Source organism: Cetorhinus maximus, chromosome 16, assembly GCF_964194155.1.
Source record: "Cetorhinus maximus chromosome 16, sCetMax3.hap1.1, whole genome shotgun sequence".
In the NCBI taxonomy this organism is placed as follows: Eukaryota; Metazoa; Chordata; class Chondrichthyes; order Lamniformes; family Cetorhinidae; genus Cetorhinus; species Cetorhinus maximus.
This window is the reverse complement of record NC_135894.1, coordinates 40,577,773-40,605,007: the sequence shown is the minus strand read 5'-3', so window position 1 is coordinate 40,605,007 and position 27,235 is coordinate 40,577,773. Positions and strand designations below refer to the sequence as shown.

At 42.8% G+C, this 27,235-nt stretch overlaps 1 protein-coding gene across 5 annotated transcripts in view; it reads right to left on the bottom strand.

The window, feature by feature from the left end:
* Positions 1 to 27,235, bottom strand: part of caska (calcium/calmodulin-dependent serine protein kinase a) — a 515,992-nt gene that overhangs the window by 137,161 nt on the left and 351,596 nt on the right. For all 5 annotated transcript variants that reach the window (XM_078559724.1, XM_078559725.1, XM_078559726.1 and 2 more), the window contains exon 11: positions 17,561 to 17,682. In XM_078559724.1, coding sequence (XP_078415850.1) covers positions 17,561 to 17,682 — 122 coding nt within the window. The remainder of the gene's footprint in view (positions 1 to 17,560; positions 17,683 to 27,235) is intronic.

Here is a 27,235-nt window from a genome sequence, read left to right as displayed (position 1 = left end):
GGACAGATGGTCTCTGGTGAAAGAGACCAAAGGCAAAGGAATCAGGAAGATTCATTCTGGCGTGGCCAGAGGTTGGAAAAGAATTGTTGGACTGAACCTTACTGCTGGTATTCGGTTCAGGACTTCTCTGAAAACTAAGAAGCATCTTTTGACAGTCACTTGACGTTATGACCTGATGAAATGGAAAGCAGCAAACCCACTGGAAAATGGGAATGATACTAGACTGGTTCCTGTAATAACTGCAATTCTACAGATAGCAGGCAGTGAAGTATAACTGTGACATGCGGTTTTTGGTCATGTTAAAATTAAAGGGGTGATATCTTTTCTGTAGTTTAGTGCATTAGTTGCCTATTAAGTATTGTTTAATCAATGTTGCTTTTATTTTGTTTGTTACAGTAAAAGTCTTAAAACTTGATACTTTGTTGTGAGATTCCTTTAAGTTGGTCATCGGAAATTCAAACATATTTTTAAAAGTTATCGTTCTCTATGGGGATCATAACAGGGTACAGAGAAGATTTACGAGGATGCAGAAAGATTGGATAGGCTAGGGTTGTTTTCTTTGGAACAGAGGAGTCTAAGAGCAGACATAATTGAAGTGTATCAAATTGAAGGGTCCACGCAGAGTGGACAGGAAGCCCCCCTAATGTTAGGCGGGGTCCATAACCAGGTGGTATAGATTTAGGGGAAGAGGTGGGAGGTTTAGAGATGTTTCAACAGAAAGCTGTTCACCCACAGTGTGGTGTGGAAATGGAACTCTCTGCCTCAAACTCCTGCTTGAGGCAGAAACCTTCATCGTATTTAAAAAATATCTTGATTTACATTTGAAGTTCTGTAACCTACAAGACTGCAAATGAAGAATTGGAAGGTGGGATTAAGTTGTAGAGCTCTTTTTTTTGGCTGGCAGACACGATGGGCTGAATAATCTCCCTCTGTTTTGTAATTATTCTGTAAATGTTTTCGCCTGTTGTTATTTTGTTTGTAAACAATGGCCCATAACTTCAGAGCTCTGGGGTGTCGTAACTAGGGGGGTACCCCAAAGATGCACTGGGCATGCCCCATGCCACTCCCAGGTAAGGACTGTATGGCAATTGTGCAGCAATGGGAGTCATTCGAAAGTATGACATAATCACAGACTTTGGATGGTTCCAACTGTCTTACAGTAATAGTTACCCAGAGAAAGTTAGAAGAATTAAAAATAATTCTAACTTCTGGGAAACTATACTACTGACCAATCCCCCTCCGAACACCCACTGGACACCCCAACCCCCACCCACTTTCTTGACCCCCCCTAACGGGACCCTCGACCCTCCCACAGGAACCTCAACCCCCCCACACGACACCCTGACCCTTACGTGATGCCCGACTACCCTCCCTACCCCTGATCACGACCCTTCCCCAACTGACACCTGACATACCCTAGCTGACAGTCCCACTGACCCCTTGACTCTCCCCCAGCTGACACCCCCCACTGACCACCCAACACACCCCCAATTGACCACCCCCCAACAATTACCTGACCCCCCACAACTGACTCCCATGACCACCTGACCCACCATTACTGAATCCCCCTTGACCACCCGACCTCCGAACTGATCTCTGCTCACTAACCATCCCACCCCATTGACTACCTGACCTCCTGCACTGACGACCTGATCTCCAGCCTCACTGGCCACTTGACCTCCTTCCTCCACTGACCAACAAACCCCCCAACCCCTGCACCGACCACCTGAATCCCACCTCCCCAACCACTCCTGACCCCTACCCACTTACCTTACAAACTTACATTTTCCTTGGCTTCTCAAGTTCTTTAAACTTACCTCCTTTACAGCAACTTGTGTTGTAAAAAAGGAGGCGTGATTTCCTTACCTCCAATTCTCCTGCCCTTGACAGAAGGCTTCAGGAGCCTGCTGTACTACATTGTTCTAACATGGCCTGAGTTGGAAGGTTGGGCGAGAAAGTAGCTGCTTCATTTCCAGGTAAGTCAATAGGAGTGGAGTGGCAATCCAACTTTGAATGCCACGCCATGGAAGTTACGGGCCTATGTATCTTAAAAACCTATGGAAAGATTTCAAAGAAACTTGATACACAGGATATGGCCCAAGGAAGAACTGACTAATTTTTGGCGAAGGTGCAGATCTGGATCTAGAATTTTTTTTAAAGGATCTGTTAACATTGGGAGGTAGGGTGAATTTTTTTTTTGAGAATGTTGTGGATTGTCTCAGCTGCTGTGATGCAATATGTCACAGGCTGTCAAAATGTGAGCAGAATTTTCAGAGGAGGTTGTTTGATTACACCTCAATGAGGTGCAAACTCTTCTTTTTTCAGCTTTGTAGCTACAGAGCATCAACCAGGCAGGGAAAAGCCTCAAGAAAGAGCTGAATAATTGTAATAACATTGAGCTAACAGAGTGGGGTGGAGGTATGTGCTCTCCTGAGTGCCCTCTTCACTTGTTTTTCTACATTTCTATTAGATGGGTGTATTGGCTAAAAAGTAGAATTCAACAGAAGTATGAGGTAATGCACTTTAGTTAAAAAGCAATGTTTACACTCTGGATGTTAGCAGGCATGGTGCTGTAGAAGAGAAAAATAAGTTGGAAGTTCTAGATTAACAGGATATTAAAGGGAAGTTAATAGGGGTGTAAAAATGCTAATGAATTCTAGCTTTTGTCAAGAGGTATTGATAACCCTAAATAAAATCTTACCACAACTTGAGTTACAGTACTGTATGTAGTACTGGGCACCAGAATTCTGCAGTCAGAATTTAGGGAGCTAGGTAGGAAATTAGCAAATATGACCTCAAAAGTAGTAATCTCCTAATTATTCCCAGTACCAGGTTTGAAAGAGAATTAGGAGAGAGCAGATGAATGCAAAGTTGGGGAGAGGGCTTTAGATTCCCAGGACATTGGGACCAGCTCTGGGTGAGATGGGACATGTACAGGCCAGAGGGGGTTTGCACCTAAACAGAGCTGGGACCAATTTTCTTTTGGGTGAGTTGCTAGTGCTTTTGGGGAGTGTTTAAACTAACATGGCAGGGTGTGGGAACCAGGAGATAATACTAGGCAGGGATACCAAAGTGCACAGAGAATTGGGAAAGACAGGTAGCACTAGAATGGGAAATAGTAAGGCATTAGGTGGGGTCAGAATAAGGAGGAAAGTAATAAAGTCTAAATTAGGGTTACTGTGCATGTATATGAATGCATGGAGTGTGGTAAACAAGGTTGGTAAATTGCAGGCACAAGTAACCAAGTGGAAATATGATTTTGTGGTGATAATAGAGGTCTGGCACAAAGAAGGGGAGGACTGGGTACAAAATATTCCTCATTACAAAGTGCTCAGGAAAGATGAGGAAGGAAGGAAAGGAGACAACATGGCACAAAGCTAAATGGGAATGCGTTGAGGAAGATGCAAAGTGGCTTCAAGAGGATTTGGACAGGCTTAGTGAGTGGGCAAGAACGTGGCAGGTGGAATATAATGTGGAAAAATGTGAGGTTATCCACTTTTGTAGGAGGAACAGATGTGCAGAGTATTTCTTAAATGCACTGCAGGAACTCACCAATCTACTTCGACAGCACCTTCCAAACCCACAAACACAACCATCTAGAAGAACAAGGGCAGCTGACAAATGGGAACACCACCACCTGGAAGTTCCCCTCCAAGCCACTCACCATCCTGACTTGGAAGTATATCTCTGTTCCTTCACTGTCACTGGGTCAAAATCCTGGAACCTCCCTAGGAGCACTGTGGGTGTACCTATACCACATGGACTATGGCAGTTCAGGAAGGCAGCTCACCATCACCGTCTCCAGGGCAATCAGGGATGGGCAAAAAATGCTGGCCTAGCCAACACCACCCACATCCCATAAAATGAATTAAAGAGATTAGAAAGGGGCCTGGTTGTTCTCATCAATAAGTCACCGAAAGCTAACATGCAGATGCAGCAAGCAATTAGGAAGGCTAATTGTATGTTAGCCTTTATCATAAGAGGATTTGAATGCAGTAGTAGTGAAGTCTTGCATCAATTGTATAGAACTTTTACTAGACCTCACCTGGACTGTGTGCACTTTTCGTCCCCTTACCTTGCCATAGAGGGAATGCAACAAAGGTTCATCAGACTTGCCCCAGGGATGGCAATACTGCTCTATGGAGAGAGGTTGAGGAAACTGGGCCTGTATTCTCTAGAGTTTCGATGAATGAGGTGTGATCTCATTGAAACCTACAAAATATTTAAAAGGATAGGCAGGGTAGATGCAGATAAGATGTTTCCCTTGGTTGGGGAGTCTAGAATTAGGAGACATTTCACAATAAGGGGGAAGCTCACTTAGGACTGAGATAAGCAGAATCGTTTTTACTCAGAGGGCTGTGATTCTTTGGAATTCTCTACCTCAGGGGGCTGTGGAAGCTCAGTCATTGAGTATGTTTAAAGCAGAGATTGACAGATTTCTAAATACTAATGGCGTAAAGGGATATGGGGATAGTGTGGGAAAAAGACATTGAAGTGGGTGATCAGCCATGAATGTATTGAATAGTGAAGCAGGCTCGACATGCTGAATGGCCTATTCCTGCTCCTATGTTCTTAATATTTATTAAGAAGAACATTGCAGTGCTGGAGAGAGAGGATGTCCCAGAGGGGTCAAGAACAGACTCTATTTGACTAGAGCTAAGGGACTAAAAGGTACAATTATATTGCTCGGTGTAGTCTATGGGTCACCAACTAGCGGAAAGGATGTAGAAGGACATATTTGCAAGTAAACTACAAAGAAGTGCAAGAATTATAGAGTAGTTATAATGGGATGCTTTAATTATTCTAATATAGACTAGGGCAGTAGTTGTGCAAAAGGGCAGAGAGGAACAAGGGTTTCTGGATGTGTTCAGGATAATTTTCTCCATCAGTATGTTTCCAGTTCAATGGGAAAGGAGGCATATCTGAACCTGGCTCTTGGGAAGGGTTTGGGCTAGTAGATCAAGTGTCAGTAGGGTAACATTTAGGGACAGTGATCATTGTATCGTAAGGTTTCAGTTGGCTATGGAAAAGGCAAGAAGCAATCCAAAGAAAGAATAATTAATTGGAGGAGAGCCAACTCCAAACAGGGTGAAAATAAATCTGGCCCAGATAAACTGGAAGCAAAAATTGGCAGGCAAAACTGTAACCAAACAACAGGCTGTCCTGAAAGAGGAGATAGTTTGGATGCAGTCAAGTTATATTCCCATTAGGGAAGGTAGGACAAGCAAATACAGAGCTTCCTGGATGACAAAAGAGATAGGGAGTAAGATCAAACAGCAAAAGATTGCATATAACAAATGTCAGGTAGATAATGCAATTGAGAATCCTGCTCAATATAGAAGTATCAGAGGGGAATCAAAAAAGCAAATAAGAGAAGCAAAGAGAGTATGAGAAGAGATTGGCATTGAAAATAAAAGGCAGTACCGTATAAATATGGGCATTTAAATAGTAAATGGGGAGTAAAAGGAGGAGAGGGACTGATTAGGGACCAAAAAGGGGATTTACTCATGGAGGTGGTCATGGCGAGGTGCTAAGTGAATACTTTGCATGCATTTTTACCAAGGAAGATGCTGCTGCCCAGGTTATGATGAAAGAGGAGGTAATTCAGACACTAGAAAGGTTTAAAATTGATAAGGTGGCGGTGTTGGATAGGCTGACTGTACCTAAATTTGATAAGGCACCAGGACCAGATGAGATGCATATAAGGATACTGAGTGAAGTGAGGGTGGAAATCTCAGAGGCACTAGCCATAATTTTCCAATCCTCCTTAAATACAGGGTGTGCCAGAGGACTACAAAATTGCAAATGTCACACCCTTGTGCAAAAAAAGGGTGTAAAGTCAAGCCCAGCAACTACAGGCCAGTCAGCTTAACCTCGGTGGTGGGGAAGCTTTTAGAAATGTTGATTTGAGACAAAATTAAATGTCACTCGGGCAAATGCAGATTAATTAAGGAAAGCTAGCACAGACTTGTTAAGGACAAATACTGTTTAACTAACCTGCTTGAGTTTTTTCTGATGAGGTAACAGAAAGGGTTAATGAGGGTAATGCCATTGATGTGGTGTACATGGACTTCCAAAAGGCATCTGATAAAGTGCCTCATTATATACTCATGAGCAATGTTAGAACTCATGGAATAAAAGGGACAGTAGCAACATGGATACAAAATTCGCTGAGTGACAGGAAACAAAGAGTATTGGTGAATGGATGTTTCTTGGACTGGAGCAAGGCTTATTTTAGTTTTTCCCAGGGTTCAATGTTAGGACCCCTGCTCTTCCTGGTGACCTAGACTTTGGCGTACCGGGCATAATTTCAAAATTTGCGTAAGACACGAAGCTTGGAAGTATTGTGAACTATAAGGAGTATAGTGTTAAAACTTTGAAAATAGGCAGGTTAGTGGAATGGGCAGATAAGCGGCTGATGAAATTTAACAGAGAGAAGTGTAAGGTGGTTCATTTTGGTGCAAGCAGATTCAGTTGTGGAATATTTTTTTAAACTTAGTCATGGGATGTGGAGAGACACTATAAAACAGCAGATACAATTCTGAAATTGTGTGCAGGAGCAAAGGGTCCTGGTGGTATATATGCACAAATCACTGAAGGTGGCAAGAGAAATTGAGAAAGCGATTAATGAAGCGTATGGAATCCTGGGATTTATAAATAGGGGCAGAGTGTACAAAATCAAGGATGTTATAATAAACCTACATAAAACGCTGTTTGGTCTCAACTTAAATACAGTGTCCCGTTCTGGGCGCCACATTTAAGGTGCAGAAAAGATTTATGAGAATGGCTTCATGGGCGAGGGCCTTCAGTTATGTGGATAAATTGGAGGAACTGGGTTGTGAAGAGAGTGTTGAGAGGAGATTTGATAAAGGAGTTCAAAATCATGAGGGATCTAGACAGAGTAGATAGAGAGAAACTGTTCCCACTGACAGGTGGATTGAGAACCAGAGGACACAAATTTAAAGAGACTGGCAAAAGAATTGATGGTGACATGACAAAAACTTCAATTTTTTTTCTTTATGCGGCATGGGTATCTCTGGCAAGGCCAGCATTTGTTGCCCATCCTTAATTGCCCTGGAGCTGAGTGCCATTTCAGAGGGCATTTAAGAGTCAACCACATTGCTGTGGATCTGGAGTCACATGCCAGACCAGGTAAGGATGACAGATTTCCTTCCCTAAAAGGTCATTAGAGAACCAGATGGGTTTTTAAGACAATTGATGGTAGCTATCATGGTCACCATTACTGAGACTAGCCTTATATTCAAGATTTATTAATTGAATTTAAATTCCATCAGCTGCCATGGTGGAATTTGAACCCATGTCCCCAGTGCATTAGCCTGGGCCTCTGGATTACTGGTACAGTGACAATACCACTACGCCACCACCTCCCCAAGCAGCAAGTGATCTGGAATGTACTGTCTCAGCGTTTGGTGCAGGCAGATTCAATTGTGGAATTTTTTTTAAAACTCAGTCATGGGGTGTGGGTGTCATTGGCTAGGCCAACATTTATTGCCCATCCCTAATTGCTCTTGAGAAGGGGGTGGTGAGCTGCCTTCTTGAACTACTGCAGTCCATGTGGTACAGTCCCACGTGTCTGCTGCCCTTGTCCTTCCAAATGGTAGTGGTCGTGGGTTTGGAAGGTGCTAAGGAGGCTTGGTGAGTTCCTGCAGTGCATCTTGTAGATGGTACACACAACTGCCAGTGCGTGTTGGTGGTGGAGGGGGTGAATGTTTGTGGATGGTGATGAATAGGGAATTCAAAAATTATCTGAAAAGGATAAATTTGCAGGGCTACAGGGAAAAGGTAAGAGAGTGGCACTAGGTAAATTACTATTGGGAGAGTTCCTGTGAAATTGAGGAAAAGGAGAAGGTAGTAATGTAGAGGGTAGCAAGCTGAGAAGTCAAAAACACTGAGGATAAAGAGCCACATGGTGAAAACTGTTGCAGAGGGAAGGGAAAAGACTTGATTGAAAAAAAGACTAATCTTCAGGTGATTTAAATGGGGGATTGCGAAAGCGGACCAGCAGCTCATATATGCAATACACATAGCTTTCAAAGTTCAATAACTCAGCTTTACCTTCCTTTTGAGGTGTTATATAACAGAAAAAACAAATTACAGTACTTTAACTTTTGGCAATATTTAGGATAGAAGGCTCTTAGAGGTCACACAGGACAGAGATAATGTAAGACATTTGAAACTGATTACAAAGATGCTGAAATTGGTTTAAAGGGGCACAGGAACGAGACAAGAACTAGAACTTAGGAACATACATAGGACGTGGGAGCAGAAGTAGGCCATTCAGCCCTTCAAGTCTGCTCGAACATTCAATAAGATTGTGGCTGATCTGGTTGTGGTCTCAGCTCCACTTTCCTGTCTGCAACCCATAACCCTCGACTCCCTTTTCTAACAAAAATCTATCTAACTCAGCTTTGAATAAATTTAAAGACCCAGCCTCCACTACCTTCTGGGGAAGAGAATTCCAGACGCTAATGACACTCAGAGAAAAAAATTCTCCTGATCTCTGAATTAAAAGGGAGATCTCTTATTCTTAAACTATGTCCCTGAGTTCAAGTTTCCCCCACAAGAGGAAACATCCTCCTGGTATCCAACCTGTCAGGTCCCCTCATGATCTTACACGTTTCAATAAGATCACCTCTCATTCTTCTAAACTCCAACGGGTATAGGCCTAACCTGTTCAACCTTTCTTTAAGAAAATCCCTTCATCCCAGGAATGAGTTGAATGAACCTTTTTTGTACTACTTCTAAAGCAATTGTATCTTTTTTTCAAATAAGGAGTCCAAAGCTGTACACAGTACTCCAGATGTGGTTTCACCAAGGCCCCAAATAGCTGCAGTAAAATTTTCCCACTTTTACATTCCATTCCTCTTGCAATAAATGCCAACATTCCATTTGCCTTCCTAATCACTTGTTGTACCTGCATACTAACTTCATGTACCAGGACACCCAGATCCCAAGTTCTACAATCTTTCTCCATTAAAATAGTACACTGTTTTTCTATTCTTCCTGCAAAATGGGCAAATTCACATTTACTTAAGTTATACTCCATCTGCCAAACTTCTGCCCACTCACTTAACTTGTCTATAACCCTTTGTAGATTCTACCTCCTCCTGACAACCTACTTTCCTTTCTATCTTGGTGTCATCGGCAAATTTACTTATCATATATTTGGTCCTTTTCAGTCACACGTGCTGTGGATAAGGGGGAACCGGTGGATGTACTGTACTTAGATTTCCAGAAGGCATTTGATAAAGTGCCACATCAAAGGTTATTGCAGAAAATAAAAGCTCATGGTGTAGGGGGTAACATATTGGCACAGACAGATGATTGGCTAGCTCACAGAAAGCAGAGAGTTGGCAATAAATGGGTCTTTTTCTGGTTGGTAGAAAGTAACGAGTTGTGTGCCACAGGGATCAGTGACGGTGCCTCAACTTTTTACAATTTATGTAAATGACTTGGATGAAGGGACCGAAGGAATGGTGGCTAAATTTTCTGACAACGCAAAGATAGGTAGGAAAATAAATTGGGAAGAGGACGTAAGGAGGCTACAAAGTGACATAGATAGGTTAAGTGAGTGGGCAAAGATCTGGCAAATGGAGTACAATGTGGGCAAATGTGAAATCGTTTATTTTGGTAGGAAGAATAAAAAAGCTTATTATCTAAATGGTGAGAGATTGCAGGGTCTGAGCTTCAGTGGGATCTGGGTGTCTTAGTGCATGAATCTCAAAAGGTTAGTATGCAAGTACAGCAGGTAATTATAAGAATTACAGGTACGCTAGTAGAATGTGATCATTTATTGTGAGGGGAATTGATTACAAAAGTAGGGAGGTTATGCTTCAGTTGTACAGGGCACTAGTGAGACCACATCTGGAGTATTGTGTACAGTACAGGTCTCCTTATTTAAATAAAGATGTAAATGTTTTGGCAGTTCAGAGAAGATTTACTAGACTAATACAAGGAATGGGTGGGTTGACTTGTGAGGAAAGGCTGGACAAGTTAGGCTTGTATCTACTTTTTTTTAATCCATTCATGGGATATGGGCTTCACTGGCTGGGCCAGCATTTTTATTGCCCATCCCTAGTTGTCCTTGAGAAGGTGGCGGTGAGCTGCCTTCTTGAATCGCTGCAGTCCATGTGGCGTAGGTACACCAACAGTACTGTTAGGAAGGGAATTCCAGGATTTTGACCCAGCGACAGTGAAGGAACAGCGATATATTTCCAAGTCAGGATGGTGAGTGACTTGGGTGGGAACTTTCAGGTGGTCGTGTACCCATGTATCTGCTGCTCTTGTCCTTCTAGATGGTAGTGGTCATGGGTTTGGAAGGTGCTGTCGAAGGAGCCTTGGTGAAATCCTGCAGTGCATCTTGTAGTTGATACACACTGCTGCTACTGTGTGTCAGTGGTGGAGGAAGTGAATGTTTGTGGATGTGTTGCCAATCATGTGGGCTGCTTTGTCCTGGACGGTGTCAAGCTTCTTGAATGTTGTGGAAGCTGCACTCATCCAAGCAAGTGGGGAGTATTCCATCACACTCCTGACTTGTGCCTTGTAGATGGTGGACAGGGAGTCAGGTGGTGAGATACTCGTCGCATGATTCCTAGCCTCTAGCCTGCTCTTGTAGCCATAGTATTTATATGGCTTGTCCAGTTCAGTTTCTGGTCAATGGTAACCCCCAGGATGTTGATAGTGGGGATTCAGTGATGGTAATGCCATTGAACAGCAAGGCATGATGGTTGGATTCTCTTTTGTTGGAGATGGTCATTGCCTGATACTTGTGTGGCGTGAATGTTACTTGCCACTTGTCAGCCCAAGCCTGGATATTGTCTAGGTCTTGCTGCATTTGGACATGGACTGCTTCAGTACCTGAGGAGTCACGAATGGTGCTGAACATCATCAGCGAACATCCCCGTTTCTGACCTTGTGGTGGAAGGAAAGTTATTAATGAAGCAGCTGAAGATGGTTGGGCCGAGGACACTACCCTGAGGAAATCCAGCAGTGATGTCCTGGAGCTGAGATGACTGACCTCTAACAACCACAACCATCTTCCTTTGTGCTAGGTATGACTCCAACCAGTGCAGAGTTTTCCCCTTGATTCCCATTGACTCTAGCTTTGCTAGAGCTCCTTGATGCCACACTCGATCAAATGCTGCCTTGATGTCAAGGGCAGTCAATCTCACCTTACCTCGGGAGTTCAGCTCTTTTGTCCATGTTTGAACCAAGGCTGTAATGAGGTCAGGAACTGAGTGGCCCTGGCGGAACCCAAACTGGGCATCAGTGAGCGAGTTATTGCTAAGGAAATGTCGCTTGATAGCACTGTTGATGACCTCTCTTCCATTACTTTACTGATGATTGAGAGTAGGCAGATGGGGTTGGAATTGGCCGGGTTGGATTTGTCCTTTGTGTGTACAGGACATACCAGTGTAATTTTCCACATAGCTGGGTAGATGTCAGTGTTGTAGCTGTACTGGAACAGCTTGGCTAGGGGCACAGCAAGTTCTGGAGCACAAGTCTTCAGTACTATTGCCAGATTGTTATCAGGGCTCACGGCCTTTGCAGCATCCAACGGCCTTCAGCCGTTTCTTGATATCACGCGGGGTGAATTGAATTGGCTGTAGACTAGCATCTGTGATGCAGGGGACCTCAGGAGGAGGCCAGATTGGATAATCCACTCAGCACTTCTGGCTGAAGACTGTAGCAAATGCTTCGGCCTTATCTTTTGCAGTGATGCGCTGGGCTCCTCCATCATTGAGGATGGGGATATTTGTGGAGTCTCCTCCTGCAGTGAGTTGTTTAATTATCCACCACCATTCACGGCTGGATGTGGCAGGACTGCAGAGCTTAGATCTGATCCGTTGATTGTGGAATCGCTTAGCCCTGTCTATCACTTGCTGCTTATGGCTGTTTGGCATGCAAGTAGTCCTGTGTTATAGCTTCACCAGGTTGACACCTCATTTTTAGGTATGCCTGGTGCTGCTCCAGGCATGCCCTCCTGCATTCTTCATTGAGCCAGAGTTGATCCCCTGGCTTGATAATGATGGTAGAGCGGGTGATATGCCAGGCCATGGGGTTACAGATTGTGTTCGAGGACAATTCCTGCTGCTGCTGATGGCCAACAGTGCGTTATGGATACCCAGTCTTGAGTTGCTAGATCTGTTCTAAATCTATCCCATTTAGCATGGTGGTAGTGCCACACAACACGATGGAAGGTATCCTAAACGTGAAGGGGAGACTTCATTTCCACAACGACTGTGTGGTAGTCGCTCCTACCAATACTGTCATGAACAGGTGCATCTGTGGCAGGCAGGTTGGTCAGGATGAGATCAAGTATGTTTTTCCCTCTTGTTGGTTCCCTCACCACCTGCCGCAGACCCAGTCTAGCAGCTATGTCCTTTAGGACTTGGCCAGCTCGGTCAGTAGTGGTGCTACCGATGTCCATCACCAAGAGTGGCTCAAAGTCCCCAACCAGAGTATATTCTGCTACCCTGAGTGCCTCCTCCAAGTGGCGTTCAACTTGGAGGAGTACTGACTCATCAGCTGAGCGGGACGTGGTAATCAGCAGGAGGTTTCCTTGCCCATGTTTGAGCATATTATCGGTAAGGTATGATTCCGTGAGATGACTATATCATGCTGTTGCTTGACTAGTCTGTGAGACAGCGCTCCCATTTTTGCAGATGTTAGTAAGGAGGACTTTGCAGGGTCAACAGGGCAGAGGTTGCCGTTGTCGTTTCCGGTGCCTAGGTCAATGCCAGGTAGTCATTCCTTTTTTGTGACTTTGTAGCGATTTAGAACTGAGTGCCTTGCTAGGCTATTTCAGAGGGCATTTGCTGTTGGTCTGGAGTCACGTGTAGGCCAGACTAGGCAAGGATGACAGATTTCCTTCCCTAAAGGAAGGACATCAGTGAACCAGGTGGGTTCTTACAACAATCGACAATGGTCCAAAAATTCCATATTCTTTATTGAATCCAAATTCCACCATCTGCTGTGGCAGGATTCAAACCTGGGTCCCCAGAGCATTACTCTGGGTCTCTGGATTACTAGTCCAGCAACAATACCACTACACATTGGGAAGTCATAGAAGGCATTGAAAACAAAAACCCGAATTTTAAAACCAAGGCTGGGAACCTATGTAGGTCAAGTACAGGGATGATGGGTGACTTGGCGCAAGTTGGGACATGGGAAGCAGATTTTTGGATGACCTCAAGTTTAGTAGGGTACAATGTGGGAGACTGGCTAGCAATACATTGGAATAGCCAAGTCTACAGGTAACAAGGCAAGGATGGGTGTTTCAGCAGATGAGCTGAGGCAGAGGCTGAGTTGGAAAATGTTCCAGAGGTGTAAATCAGGGGCCTTGGCAATGTCGATGCTATGTGTTTGGAAGCTCACATTGGGGTTAAATATGACACCAAGATTGTGAAACAGTTGTCAGGGAGAAGGATGGAGTGGTGGGAAACAGATTTTATGACAGTGACTGAAGACAATGGTTTTGGTCTTCCCAATACTTAGCTGGAGGAAATTCTGCTCATCCAGCACTGTATATTGGAGAAGCAGTCTGACAATTTAGACTCAGTGAAGTGGTTTAGAGAGGTGGCAGTGAGGTAGAGATGTGTGTCACCAGCATACATGTAGAAACTGACGTTGTGTTTTCGACTAATGTTGCTGACGGATGGTACTGTACAAATGTTGGACTTTCTAAGATTTTAAGGAGAGGGGGGCAGTACTTGAGGAGAGGGAACTGTTAACAATATCAACCAACATACAAGCCACGAAGGGAAATTTGATGGTCAGTAGTTTAGTAGCAACAGGGTCAAGTAGCAGGAGGCTGGACTCAGGGTCAAGATGAGCTTGTAAAGGACATGAGGTGTGATAGGAGAGAAACTAGAGGAAGATGTGAATTCAGAGCTTGGGCAGGAAGAACCTTAAAGGAAGTTTGGACCAGTGGACTAGGGAAAGGGAGGGAAGGAGCAAAGATAGATGATCTGATGGTATCTATCTTAGTGACAAAAAAAGTCTGTGAGCTCCTTCTGCTTGTTGTTAGAGGAGGGGGTGGAAGACACAAGGAAGAGGGGTTTAAGGGAATTGTTGTAGAGAAAAGAAGCTGGGGTTAACCTTGCAATCTAGGATGATCTTCAAACGTGAGCACTGTTTGGCAGATGAGAGCAGGACCCAATAGCATTCTCATGAATGCTGCCTATTAATATTTTTTCTTTCAACCACCTGGAACACAAATCATATCATTAGCCAGCATCAATGACTGATCTGCCCCATGGTGTCTCAAAATATTAACTTGTTTAGTTGGACTAAGGGAACACTTCTCCCTGAGATGAAAACTCTATAACTTCCAGTAACCTGATTCACTTTGGCGGTAGTCAATTCCTTTGACTACCCTGAGCCACATTCCCCATTCTAGTAGGTTCTGAGGGAACATGTTTCACTTATACCAATGCCACTGTTATAACACCCAGTTCCTTTTCTGAAGACTTCTTAAGTGCTCTTATTACTGACACTGATTTGCTGTTCAGCTTCTAAGAATTGGCTTTGAGATGCCCTGTCTTATGGCGATAAAAGCATATTGGTTTCTTTACTTCTATACCATCATTTCTATTAACTGGAACAGCTTCTGCCTTCTCCCTAAAGCTAGACTGTTTTTTATTCCTCCAACTTCCCTGTAGATTTACAAATGGAGATCCACTACCCTGTAGCTGCCTACATGACATATATCCATCTATCAAAACCGTTGCTTTCCATACCTTAGAAAACCTATGGTTTTCCAGGTGTGATCTAATAACTACTGGGATGCTGTTTTGAAATTCTTCCAGTATTTTTAGCTCTCTCACATTCTTCAAAGGTTTGTTCTAACTTCTGACTGATTGAAACCACCACCACAAATTCTACAAATAATTCGTTCTTTTTTTAAAAAAAAAGTTCAAAATTTCAACTGATATGCTTCAAGGACAAGCTCCTAAGTATTAAGTAGCGCAGTTTTAACAACCTTAATAGGCTAGAATACACATTCAGAGCCTTCCTGACCAAAACATTTTGCAAAATGAGACTCCGTGTGTCTTTTGGCCACTTCAACTTTGTAGCCATTTTTTCAAAGAAGATAGAATATCTCTCAACTCTGCCTTCAGTGAACTTAGGCAATATATGAAGACTCTTAGCTATATCAAAGCTCGGAATGCGACTTAATTCCTCATCTGAACTACTAGACTCTCGTTCACCCCGTAACCTAAGCTTTTTCCTAGCTAGCTCATGCTGTCAGATTTCTTTCTGTAGCTGGAGTTCAAGTTCAAGCTCTCACATTTCCATTTATTTTGCACTATTTCTTTTTCTTCTTGTTCAAATTTAAGTTTTTTTCATTTCTCTCTCTCTTTCTATCTCTAGCTGCTTCATCCGCAACTGAATTCTAGCTAATTCAACTGAATTATCATCTGGATTAATTTCGCTTTCCAATTTCAAATGCTGTGCTATTACATCAATTTTGTCAGCTTTCTTAGCCCCGGTTTTTAATGCAAACTTCAACTTTTCTGCTAATGCGATTAACCTTGCCTTGTTTAATTGTTGCAACTCACTCAAGTATCTTCCCTTTCCAGAAAAGTCATAGCAATTGAAAAGCCATTTTTTTTTCAATCAACTTAGTAAAATTCACTGTGGAAATCTTATCAACTTTAACCTTAGCAATACAAGCACTTGTATTTGTCTGTGGACTTGAAATCCTGCAAGAGCCCCCAATTTATGTTATGATCCTGGACCAGATCCCCCAGGTTCTTGATACGATCCGGTTAGGGACGAGTAGCTTTTTGTTTAAAGCAGACAAAGTTTGAGTTTCAAGACATTTGCCAAGAGAACAAAGCCACAAGATTCCACGGGTTTTGAACAAAGATAACTTTTACTATACAAGGTCAGAAAGATAAAACAATTTACAATATCTATCTTATAATCTAACATTCATGGTTAATATGAGGTCCATGTGAATTAACAGGTAAACTATGGTCAAACATACCACATTGCACAATAAATGGCAGATGTGACCAAGAGAGATTTCACAGATTTCTCAACAACCCACCCAGATGTCAGTAACACCTTGAGTTAACTAATCTTGTTGAAACACACTTTCTTTCTCAAGAGAGATTCCAGTCTTCACCTCGAAGATCTAGCCCTGGAATTTTCTCCAAAAGTCGCTTCAACTCGGATGGTGTCAACAAAGGTCCACCTTGCAGGGTTTCAATCTAGTCTCCCAAGATTCCGTTCCCCTGGATTCCAGAGTCTGCGCTCCACCACCAACTCAAGTACATCATCTCTTCGGCCACATTGAACCGAACACCACTGCTCTAAAGGGGTACCTTTGCTCCAATGGCCCACAGTGCGGAATCACAAACCTTCTGCTGCTTGCTTCGATGGCCAGGGCTCCGCCCGAGCCCGCTTTGATGGCCAGGGCTCCACCGGAGCCCGCTTCCATCGCCAGGGCTTCTCCTGAGCCCGCTTCCATCGCCAGGGCATCTCCTGAGCCCGCTTTGAATGCCAGGGCTCCTCCTGAGCCCTCGCCACTTGAGGTCTGACAACTGCAGTCCTTTTTCTGCTTGGAGTCTCTTTCTTCTTAACTTTGGGACCTCTCCCTGTCCCCTGCCTGGAACACTTCTCGATAATAGTGCTCCATTCCCGATTTCATGATCCTGTTTTCTTTTTGTGCAGATGCACTGGGCCCACCACATGAGGGTCCAGAGGAGGTTCATGAGAATGATCCCAGGAATGAAAGGCTTAACATATGAGGAACGTTTGAGGACTCTGGGTCTATACTCAATGGAGTTTAGAAGGATGAGGGGGGATCTGATTGAAACTTACAGGATATTGAAAGGCCTGGATAGAGTGGACGTGGGGAAGATGTTTCCATTAGTAGGGGAGACTAGGACCCGAGGGCACAGCCTCAGAGTAAAGGGAAGATCTTTTAGAACAGAGAGTGGTGAATCTATGGAATTCATTGCCACAGAAGGCTGTGGCGGCCAGGTCATTGAGTATATTTAAGACCGAGATAGATAGGTTCTTGATTGGTAAGGGGATCAAAGGTTACGGGGACAAGGTGGGAGAATGGGGTTGAGAAACTTATCAGCCATGATTGAATGGTGGAGTAGACTCGATGGGCCAAATGGCCTAATTTCTGCTCCTATGTCTTATGGTCTTATGTGCCGCCCACTCCTAGTCCGCGCATGTGCGTAACTCTCAAAGCCTGTCAGGACTTTTGAGTTCCTGCCCCTGTTCCATGAGAAGGTAAGTCTGAATGTCATAATAATCCCTTTTTTAAAAAATGCCTTGTTGATTTTTAAAAATTGAGAAATTAAATCATCATCTGGTTCCCCAAGCACCTGGATTATTCCACAAGCAGTGCCACCATGAATTGAGAACCGAATCTTGCCCCAACCCCGCAACATTCCACATAACAAAATGATCAGATCACACTGAAATAATTACCAAATATTTTAAAGAAAGATTTTAAAAGAGACCCATGAAAAGAACATTGAAACCATATTTGAACAAAAGGTTAAAAACTCACATCGAGTAGTGTATGAAGGTGCTGATCCTGGAAAACGCTGTGCAAAAAATCCAAGTCCTTTTCACTGCAATCTGTTAGTGCATGGATTTCCTCCAAACTATCCAGTACCTGTGAAACAGCCCCTGCAGATTCAAACAAATCACACTTTTGAGCTATTTGAAGGAATGAATATTGATGTTGCATTTTGTTGTTCATTTACCAAGTCAGATGAAAATGACATAGGAATGGTCAGATCGATGATAGTATGGCCTAAGAACCAGGAAAAAAAGTGACGTGATAAAATGGTTACCATTGCTGATATGTTTTATCACTTTCCAGGCATGGTACTGTATAGCTAAGTAAAACAAACAAAAAATAAATATTCATCAATGTAAAGCTACATTTTGAGAGATGCAGTTGATGAAAATGACATATCTACATAGAAAAAATTGTTTTATTTCTAGTTTGTTGTGTTCTTTTAAAAATGAACAGTTATTTAATGCCTTCTGTCCTTAGTTCTCAAGAAAATTAAAAACAGATTGAAATCAACAAACTGGGAAACTTCTAGTAAGCAGCAATTTCAATCTACAATGCTCATTTCTCTATCCGTTCTCTGAAATCATAGGGTAAGTGTATTGTTTTCAGCTTTAGCAGCGATATTACAGTGAAATTAAATGGAACATGTTATAATGTGAGCCAGCAATTGTGAAGGAGAACAAGAAATAACAGGAAGTTAAAACTGACGTAGCGAGCTAAGTAAAAGATAAAGTAGAAAATGATTGAGAAACAGGCAGAAAAACTGAAAGTTAGGAGATAGTAAAATGGGGAAAAAAACCTCATATCTTTTCGTAAAAATTCTATGATTGCCCAAGATCTTTTCTCCTTATCCTTCCCAATTTGAAGGCAGAGATATATATTGAAATATGATTCCAAAGATGAGTCAACCAAGTGGCCATCCTTTAAATGAGATTGAACAGGAAGCCTAATGGTGGTTGTGGCGGCATAGTGGTATTGTCACTGGACTAGTAATCCAGAGATCTGGGTTCGAATCCCGTCACAGGGTGAAAAATCTGGAATTATAAACAAAACCATCTGTTTCACTAATGTCCTTTATGGAAGGAAACCTGCAGGTTTCTTATCTGGCCTATATGTGACTCCACAGCAATATGGTCGACTCTTAAATAAAGCAAACCACTCAGTTCAAGGGCTATTGGGGATAGCCTAGCCAATGATGGCCCACATCCCATGAGCCCTATCTTAAAATGTCAGTTTAATTTTTCATCTCCAAAGAAGAAATTCTGATGTCAATTCTCACATTGCCTTGGGGTTTAGTAGTTCTGTTGATTCAGTACAGTCCAAGATCTTCTTTGTCAGAATGACACTAGAGTTACATAAAACTATCCATAGAACCATCAGCTGATCTTAAATTTTCCTTAAAGCCCCAACATATTAAAATTAACATAAATGAAAACAGCACTAGAAACACTAGGACTTCAAGTGCCCTGTCATTTAATGTTGATTAATTTGTTTACAAAAAAAAGGAAAAATTTTAAGAAAGAAAATACAAAACTTTAGTTTCTGAAAGGCTATGGTGGACATGATTGGCTCATTTATTTTTTGATGAACTTCTGTGTTCAACAACGAGGGATGTCAGCTCCATGGACATTATTTCACTTTGGGAACCCAATGCCAGCATTAAGCATTCCCAGGTCAATTATAGCATGATTCTATACATAGTAAAACTCTCAATTCTGCTCCAACAACGTGCTTTAATTTAAACTGCTGGATCATGTATGTTAGTATGTTTTTCTTTAATGCCTTACCAATATGAATTGGCTTAAATATTACAAGTATAGCTTTAAAATTTTCACTTGAAAGAAAAACATTTTATTTCCTGAAGCTTCCAACTAAATACACTGTAAAGGTTTCTCCTTTATTTACTTTGAAACTTTATTAAATTCTCTCTTAGGATTTCCTCAGGGGTACTCCTACTCTATTGATGCAACATATGAAAATGGGATTAGCGCCAAACTTCTGAAGTTATGGCAGCAGAGCGGGACAAGCATCAAGGGATTTGCAGCACATGCATTTCCCATCAATTACAGCAAAACAATCTTTGGACTCTTCCAAAGCTTGTTGAAGGTAGATACCAAATGAGATTGGCATTGTACTTTGCATTCTACAAGCTCCCGCAGCTGCTTGACTGTTACTCTTTTATTTTGGCTTTCGTATGCACAGCCCCATCATCATCTACGTGGTCTTTCGAGGGTTAGATTAATTTTATGAGGATACCAATCTTTAATCATGCAATCTATGCCCTGCCTATCACCACTATCTCATTATAGCATTTTGGTCACTGTACTCAGGTCACTTTTTCCGATGATTTCAGCAATGCTCAGCCTATCCGTCTATATAGTCCTCACTCCTCTTCCTCCAAATGCCTCCCTTGACACTTTTATCTTCCCAACTATGACTCTATCTTCAACCTGACCTGCCTTGCTAAAGTTCTTGAATTTGTCACCACCAGATCCATGCCCGGCTTTCCTATATTCCCTTTTGATGCCTTTCATGCCATTTCCTGCTTATTTTTGGGTCAAAGTCACCAACGACAATAACTGTGCTGTACTATCCTTTTTGATATCTCTGCAGTTTTTGACATGGTGGACCACTCTTTCTCCACCTTGTCCTCACCAATCTACTTGTCACAGATGCATCTATGTCAGCATTGGTCAAGTGACCATCACACCAAGTCCTTGTGGAGACGAAGTGCCATCTTTGCGTTGAGGATACCATCTATCATGTTGTCTGGCATTACCACCATGCTAAATGGGATAGATTTCAGATAGATCTAGCAGCTCAAAACTGGTTATCCACGAGGCACTGTGGGCCATTGGCAACAACACAATTGTATTCATCCACATATCCCCCCACTCTATCATCACCATCAAGCTGGAGGATCAACCCTGGTTTCAAAAGGAGCACATGCCAGGAGCAGTACAGGGCGTTCCTAAAAATGAGGTGTCACCCTGGTGAAGTTACAGCACAGGACAGCTTGCATGCTAAACAGCAGAAGTACCATGCAACAGGCAGAGTTAATCGATCCCACAACCAAATGGATCAGGTCTAAGCTCTGCAGTCCTGCCACATCCAGTCATGAATGGCAGTGGACAATTAAACAACTAACTGGAGGAGGAAGCTCCACAAATATGCCCATCCTCAATGATGGGGGAGTCCAGCACATCAGTGGCATCACAAGGCTGAAACTTTTGCAATCATCTTCAGCCAGAAGTGCTGAGTGGATCCATCTTGGCCTACGCCTGAGGTCCTCAGTATCATAGATGCCAGTCTTCAGCCAATTCAATTCACTCCATATGCAATCAAGAAACGGCTGAATGCACTGGATACTGCAAAAGGCTATGGGCCCTGACAATAGTACTGAAGACGTGCTCCAGAACTTGTCACGTTCCTAGCCAAGCTGTTTCAGTATAGCTACAATACTGGCATCTACCCAGCAATGTGGAAAATTACCCAGTTATGCCCTGTACACAAAAAGCAAGACAAATCCAATCCAGACAATTACCGCCCCATCAGTGTACTCTCGATCATCAGTAAAGTGATGGAAGGGGTCATCAACCGAGCTATCAAGTGGTGCTTACTTAGCAATAACCTGCTCACGGACGCTCAATTTGGGTTCTGTCAGGGCCACTCAGCTTCTAACCTATTACGGCCTTGGTTCAAACATAGACAAAAGAGCTGTACTCCCGAGGTGAGGTGAGAGTGACTGCCCTTGACATCAAGGCTGCATTTGACCGAGTGCGGCATCAAGGAGCCCGAGAAAAACTGGAGTCAATGGGAATCGGGGGAAAACTCTCCACTGGCTGGAGTCATACCTAATATAAAGGGAGATGGCTGTGGTTGTTGGAGGTCAGTGATCTCAGCTCCAGGGCATCACTATAGGAGTTTAGTGTCCTAGGCCCAACCAGCTTCAGTTGCTTCATCAATGAGCTTCCTCCCATCATAAGGTCAGAAATGGGGATGTTCGCTGGTGCTGAACATTGTGCAATCATCATTCACGACTCCTCAGATACTGAAGCAGTCCATGTCCAAATACAGCAAGGCCTGGGCAACATCCAGGCTTGAGCTGACTGGTGGCAAGTAACATTCACGCCACACAAGTGCTAGGCAATGACCATCTCCAACAAGAGAGAATCTAACCATCGCCTCTTGAGATTCAATGGTATTACCATCACTGAATTCCCCACTATCAAAATTCTGGGGGGTTACCATTGACCAGAAACTGAACTGGACTAGCCACATAAATACTGTGGCTACAAGAGGTCAGAGGCCAGGAATCCTGTGGTGAGTAACTCACCTCCTGGCTCCCCACAGCTTGTGCACAATCTGCAAGGCACAAGTCAGGAGTGTGATGGAATACTCTCTCTCCCCCTGCCTGGATGAGCGCAGCTCCAACAACAATCAAGAAGCTTGACATCATCCAGGACAAGTAGCCTGCTTGATTGGCACCCCATCCACAAACATTCACTCCCTCAACATTCATGCCATAATAAGTGCCAGGAAATTACCATCTTCAGCAAAAGAGAATCTAACCATCTCCCCTTGACATTCAATGGCATTACCATCACTGAATCCCCCACGATCAACTTTCTGGTGGGGGGGGGGGGGTTTACCATTGACCGGAAACTGAACTGAACCAGCTATATAAATACTGTGGGTGTAAGTGCGTGTCAGACCGCTGGGAATTCTGCAGCAAGTAACTCATCTCCAGACTCCCCAAAGCCTGTCCACCATCTACAAGGCACAAGTCAGAAGTGTGATAGAATACTCACCACTTGCCTGGATGAGTGCAGCTCCAACAACACTCAGATGCTTGACACCTTCCAGGGCAAAGGAGCCTGCTTGATTGGCATCCCATCCACCGCCTTAAACATTCACCCCCTCCATCACCCATGCACAGTAGCAAGAGTGTGTACTATGTACAAGATGCACTGCAGTAACGCACTAAGGCACTTTAGTCAGAATCTTCAAAACATGCAACTTCTACCACCTATAAGAACATGGGCAGTAAATGCATGTGAATGGCACCACCTGATGGTTCCCCTCCAAGCTACACATGATCCTCACTTGAAAACATATTGTTCCTTCACAGTCACTGGGTCAAAATCCCAAACTCCCTTCCTAACATCACTGTGGTTTTACCTATACCACATGGGCTACAAGAAGGCATCTCACCACCACCTTCTCAAAGACTATTCGGGATGGGCAAAAATGCTGGCCTTGCCAGTGACGCCCACATCTTGTGAAAGAATAAATAAAAAAAAACCCTGCTCTGCTCTTTATAGACAGTAACTTGTCCAAATCTCTGTCATCCCCAAAGCCATCCTACATTAAGTCTTGTTGCCTTATTATCTCTGGGTTAATCAACCTTCAATGGATTTCTATGCACCAATTTCAAAATATCAGTCCTCATTTACAAATCCTTCCATGGCCTTGCTCCTCTCCAAATCTGCAACCGCATTGATCCGCATCTCAAGTTTATGTATCCTTCATTCTTCTGAATCTGACCTTCTTGGTCTCCTTTGCCTCATTCTACCAGCAGCTCCAGAATGTTCAGCCTTTTCATTTCCATTCTCTGGAACAATCACCACTCATCCCTCTGCCTTGTGACATTTCTCCCCTCCTTCAAAAGCCTCCTCAAAATGTACCTCCTCGCTTATGTTTTTGGCTACCTCATTAATCTTGATCCTCATTTCTCAGCTTGCAGCCATTTTCATCTCTGAAATGTTTTATTATGTTAAATACACAATATAAAGCCAAGTATAGTTGTTGGATAAAATGTACCAACCCTATATCCCCTCCATTTAAAAAATATTAGCTCAAAGATATTTTATCTTGTCAGTTATCAGTTAAGATTATATTCTGAACTTCTTGGCAGAAGATCCAAGAAATGAATGGCTTTTTGATGAAAATGATTCCTGGTGAGGACAAATGCTTAATAACACTTGGAAACAACTTCTTGCACCATGCAAGTAACTTATGAAATTAGTTAACAGCAGGGGAGAAAATTTATTATCCATGCTTTAACACTTACTTCTCGACACATGTGGATTCATTAAAATCTCTTTCATCCCTACAAAGAAAATCCTCTGATTAGGTGGAATTTGGCACTTGTATGAACCATTTATCACATATGACAAAAAGCAGATGGTTCACACCAACAGGTGATTTGCACTATTTATTAATGAACAAAATTTAAAAAGGCTGTTCAGTTGTCAAGCCTCATCTTCCATAGATCACGCACAACATACCCCATCATAGGCTTACATCTACATCAACTATGTCTATCCCAGTACTTTAATGATTTGGTCATCTCATTCCCCAAATCCAAATAAAAGCCAGTACGCAAATCTGTATTCATAATTTCCAGAATTATCTCCAATTAATTATCTCAAATGCAGTAATATTCTTTGGAATGGTGGCCAAAATGGTGCAAATTTTCAAATTTAGCTCCCCCCAACCCACCAGTGATTTATAAAAGATGACAACAACTGGTTTTAATTACAGTCAAATTGCAAGGTGTTTGGTTAACTACAACTAACAAGTGTCAATGGTTTTTTAAAAATCACACATTCAAATCTTGCCCCTTTTCTGTCTTTGCTTAGCTTGCAAACATCTCATATTTTATTGCAGCACTTAAACCAGATTGATTTTGATAAACATGTCCACACAGCAGCAAAGTCCTTATGGTAGGAAACAGCCTGGAGTGATTCTGTATGTGAGGGCATTCACATCAGAACAGAGGAGCTACCGTGCAGGTATATTACTCTTATTCTTTAACTGCACAATCTTGTAGTTTCCTGTTTAGTCTGTCAATGCTAATATTGTAATTATGAATAAACAGAGGGTCAATTCCTTGTGCTTTATCCCAATGCTTAATAAAGTTCAATTTAGGGAACTACCTACCATTTCTTAACACAGCTGCTTAATTGGTTCATAACATTAAGACATTAAGTATAACAATTTTTGATGCATGGCACCTAGATTAAGGGGAAAGATTCTCTACTTAGACCAGGAAATCTATCTTCCTATCTCTGCTGTGCCCAAGCAACCTCGATGTGTTTTTTTCTTTGGCAGCTGTTCCGAATCCAAGCCCATTACTTCAATCTCCATTTGAAGTTCCCACTCTTGCACTGTTCTCTCATGCCTTCTCTCCTTCCTGTCACCAAACATGCCACCTTTCTATCTCCTTTCAGGTACTTTGCCTCCCCCAACCCTATCACCATCAATTACTTTTTCTCTATCTTCCTACTATCCTGTCACTGCACAAGGCTTAAGGCCAGCGCTCTGCGCCTCTCTTAGCATTCACTGAAGTGCTCAATGAGGCACCTGTCATGGCCTCCTTACAGCACAACCCCAATTTGTCCCTTCCTCCTGTCTTGCTGATCTTCCTGTAAATCTTCGGTAATGTTGCCAACTTCCTTTCCTGCCCAAACACCACACCCACCAGTGTCCACTGTAGTATAAGGGTCTGGCACAGAAAGGGTTAACCTGGGAACAGTACCGCCCACACTGTGATGTAAAGGAACACATTACTTGAATCTAGAGGGCAGTCCTGTACTGGACAGAAATGTGTGTAGAGGCAAGCATAGAGACAGCTCCTCGCTTAGACCTTATACTATATACATGTACATAGTTAGGCATAGTTAATAAACTCTTACTGCTAAACTATACAAGACTCAGAACCTCTTCGTGAGACCTACCAAACTACACATAACATCTTACAACACGGTGGCAGCTATCAGAAAAACTGGAGAAGAAATTTAAAACCTGGAAGATTGAAAAAACACCATTCTGACCTGATAAAGAGCACCAGAAGCAAAGGTGCAGAAGGAGATCTCCAGAGAAAATCTCCAAAGCAGGATTGGAAGCAGAAATAACTCCACGCTGCAGAAGGCTCCACTGAATCCCATGGAAGTCCAGCTTCAATACCCAAAGAGTGCAGAGTCAGGAGACCTAGCAGGAGTGAACTAAAAAACTCGGCTAGAACGAGTTTTAAAAAGCTTTTAATTCAGCAACAAGTCAAAAATGCCGTTTTAAAACGTACTGTGAACAGCCCGGGTTCCCAGTCAGTGCTTGAACCAGCTCGCTCTGAACAAAAAGACAAATTAAATTAAAAAATAATCAGCAGCTAAAAGGCGCAACAATAGCCGGGAATCAATGGTTTCACAACCGGAAAATCGCAGAAAATTTTAAAACACAGAAATCACGAATCCCATTACTGTGGGATCCCGCCAAAACCAACAAGAGCGGGAAACCTCGCTGAGAAGAAGCATACTGCAGTGTCATCTTGCGTTTCCATACAGTATTTAAAGCTGTACACAGTTTTAATTTTAAATGACCATGGATCAAAAATCTACCTTACCAGCCCAGTTTTGAACTCATCCAAGGCCCAGACCAGTCACAAAAATGGAGACTTTGGAGAAAGAGATTCTTTAGATACATGATTACATCAGGTCTAGACAAAAAGACAGAAGCTGAACAAGTTAACACACTGCTTTATCCAGTAGGTCCAATAGGACGATGATATAACTAGACAAAGATTCAATTAATCTTCAGCAAAATTTGATGAAGTTTTAAAACCTTTTGAGACATATTTTAATTGGAGCAGTAACAAGATCCTTGAAAGAGCAAAGTTTAATAAATGTGTCCAAAAGCTAGGAGAATCTGTAGACTCCTTCATTAATGAGCTGTACAAAATGGTGAAAGCTGTGACTATGGTGACCTGAAATCAGAACTAATCAGGGACAAAATTATTGTTGGAGTGGTGGATGATGCACTCTCAGGCACGCTTCAAGCTAACGAAGACCTGACCCTTGAAAAGGCCAGTTCGTAAGGCAATCCGAAATCCATTCACAGCACAGATCCACCTTAAAGGGCAAAAGCAAAACATGATACAAAGCAACCCCCACTGTCCAGCTAATAAAACAGCAGAGGAACAGGGGCACTCTAGGCCAAGGGAGGCAATACTCTAACCGACTACTAGAAGGTAGGTGACCAGGCCAGCACAGTGGAGCCAAACGGTTTCAAAAGTGTGATCAATGTCCGTCAGTTTCAGCACAGTGTTTCAATTGTAACCGCATGGGACACTTCGGAAAGATATGCAAAGCTAACACATAGATGCACAGATAATCCAAAAATGATTCACGAGATTGAGATACCACATCAAGAGGAAACATAATTGTGCTTCTTGGGTGAGGTCAAATATCAGGGATTTTCATTCTTCTAACAAACTTTAAATTGGACATGGGAGCCAGCATTACAGTCCTCTCAGACAAGGAACTGTGGCAGACAGGTCTCTGGCAATGAGCGACAGACACACTTCTGAGCAGAGATGCCTGTGTTGCCCTGAACCTTCTTAAAATGGTAGAAGATGTCAAAACAACCTTTGTCGTCGATTACACAGAACTGCACGTTCCCGAGAGCCCCAACAGAAAAGATACTCTCAATTGGGACTTCAGCTCTGAATTGTCTTTACTCTTTGCAGAGCCAGTTTGTCTATTTTCTTTGAAGGTGCCAGAAGCTCCTCATTGGTCAGACCAGCCAACCACTCAGATGGCTACCACGACACCTAGAATGGAGGACAGCCAAGAGATGAATCAGCAGGAAGAGCCTCAATCT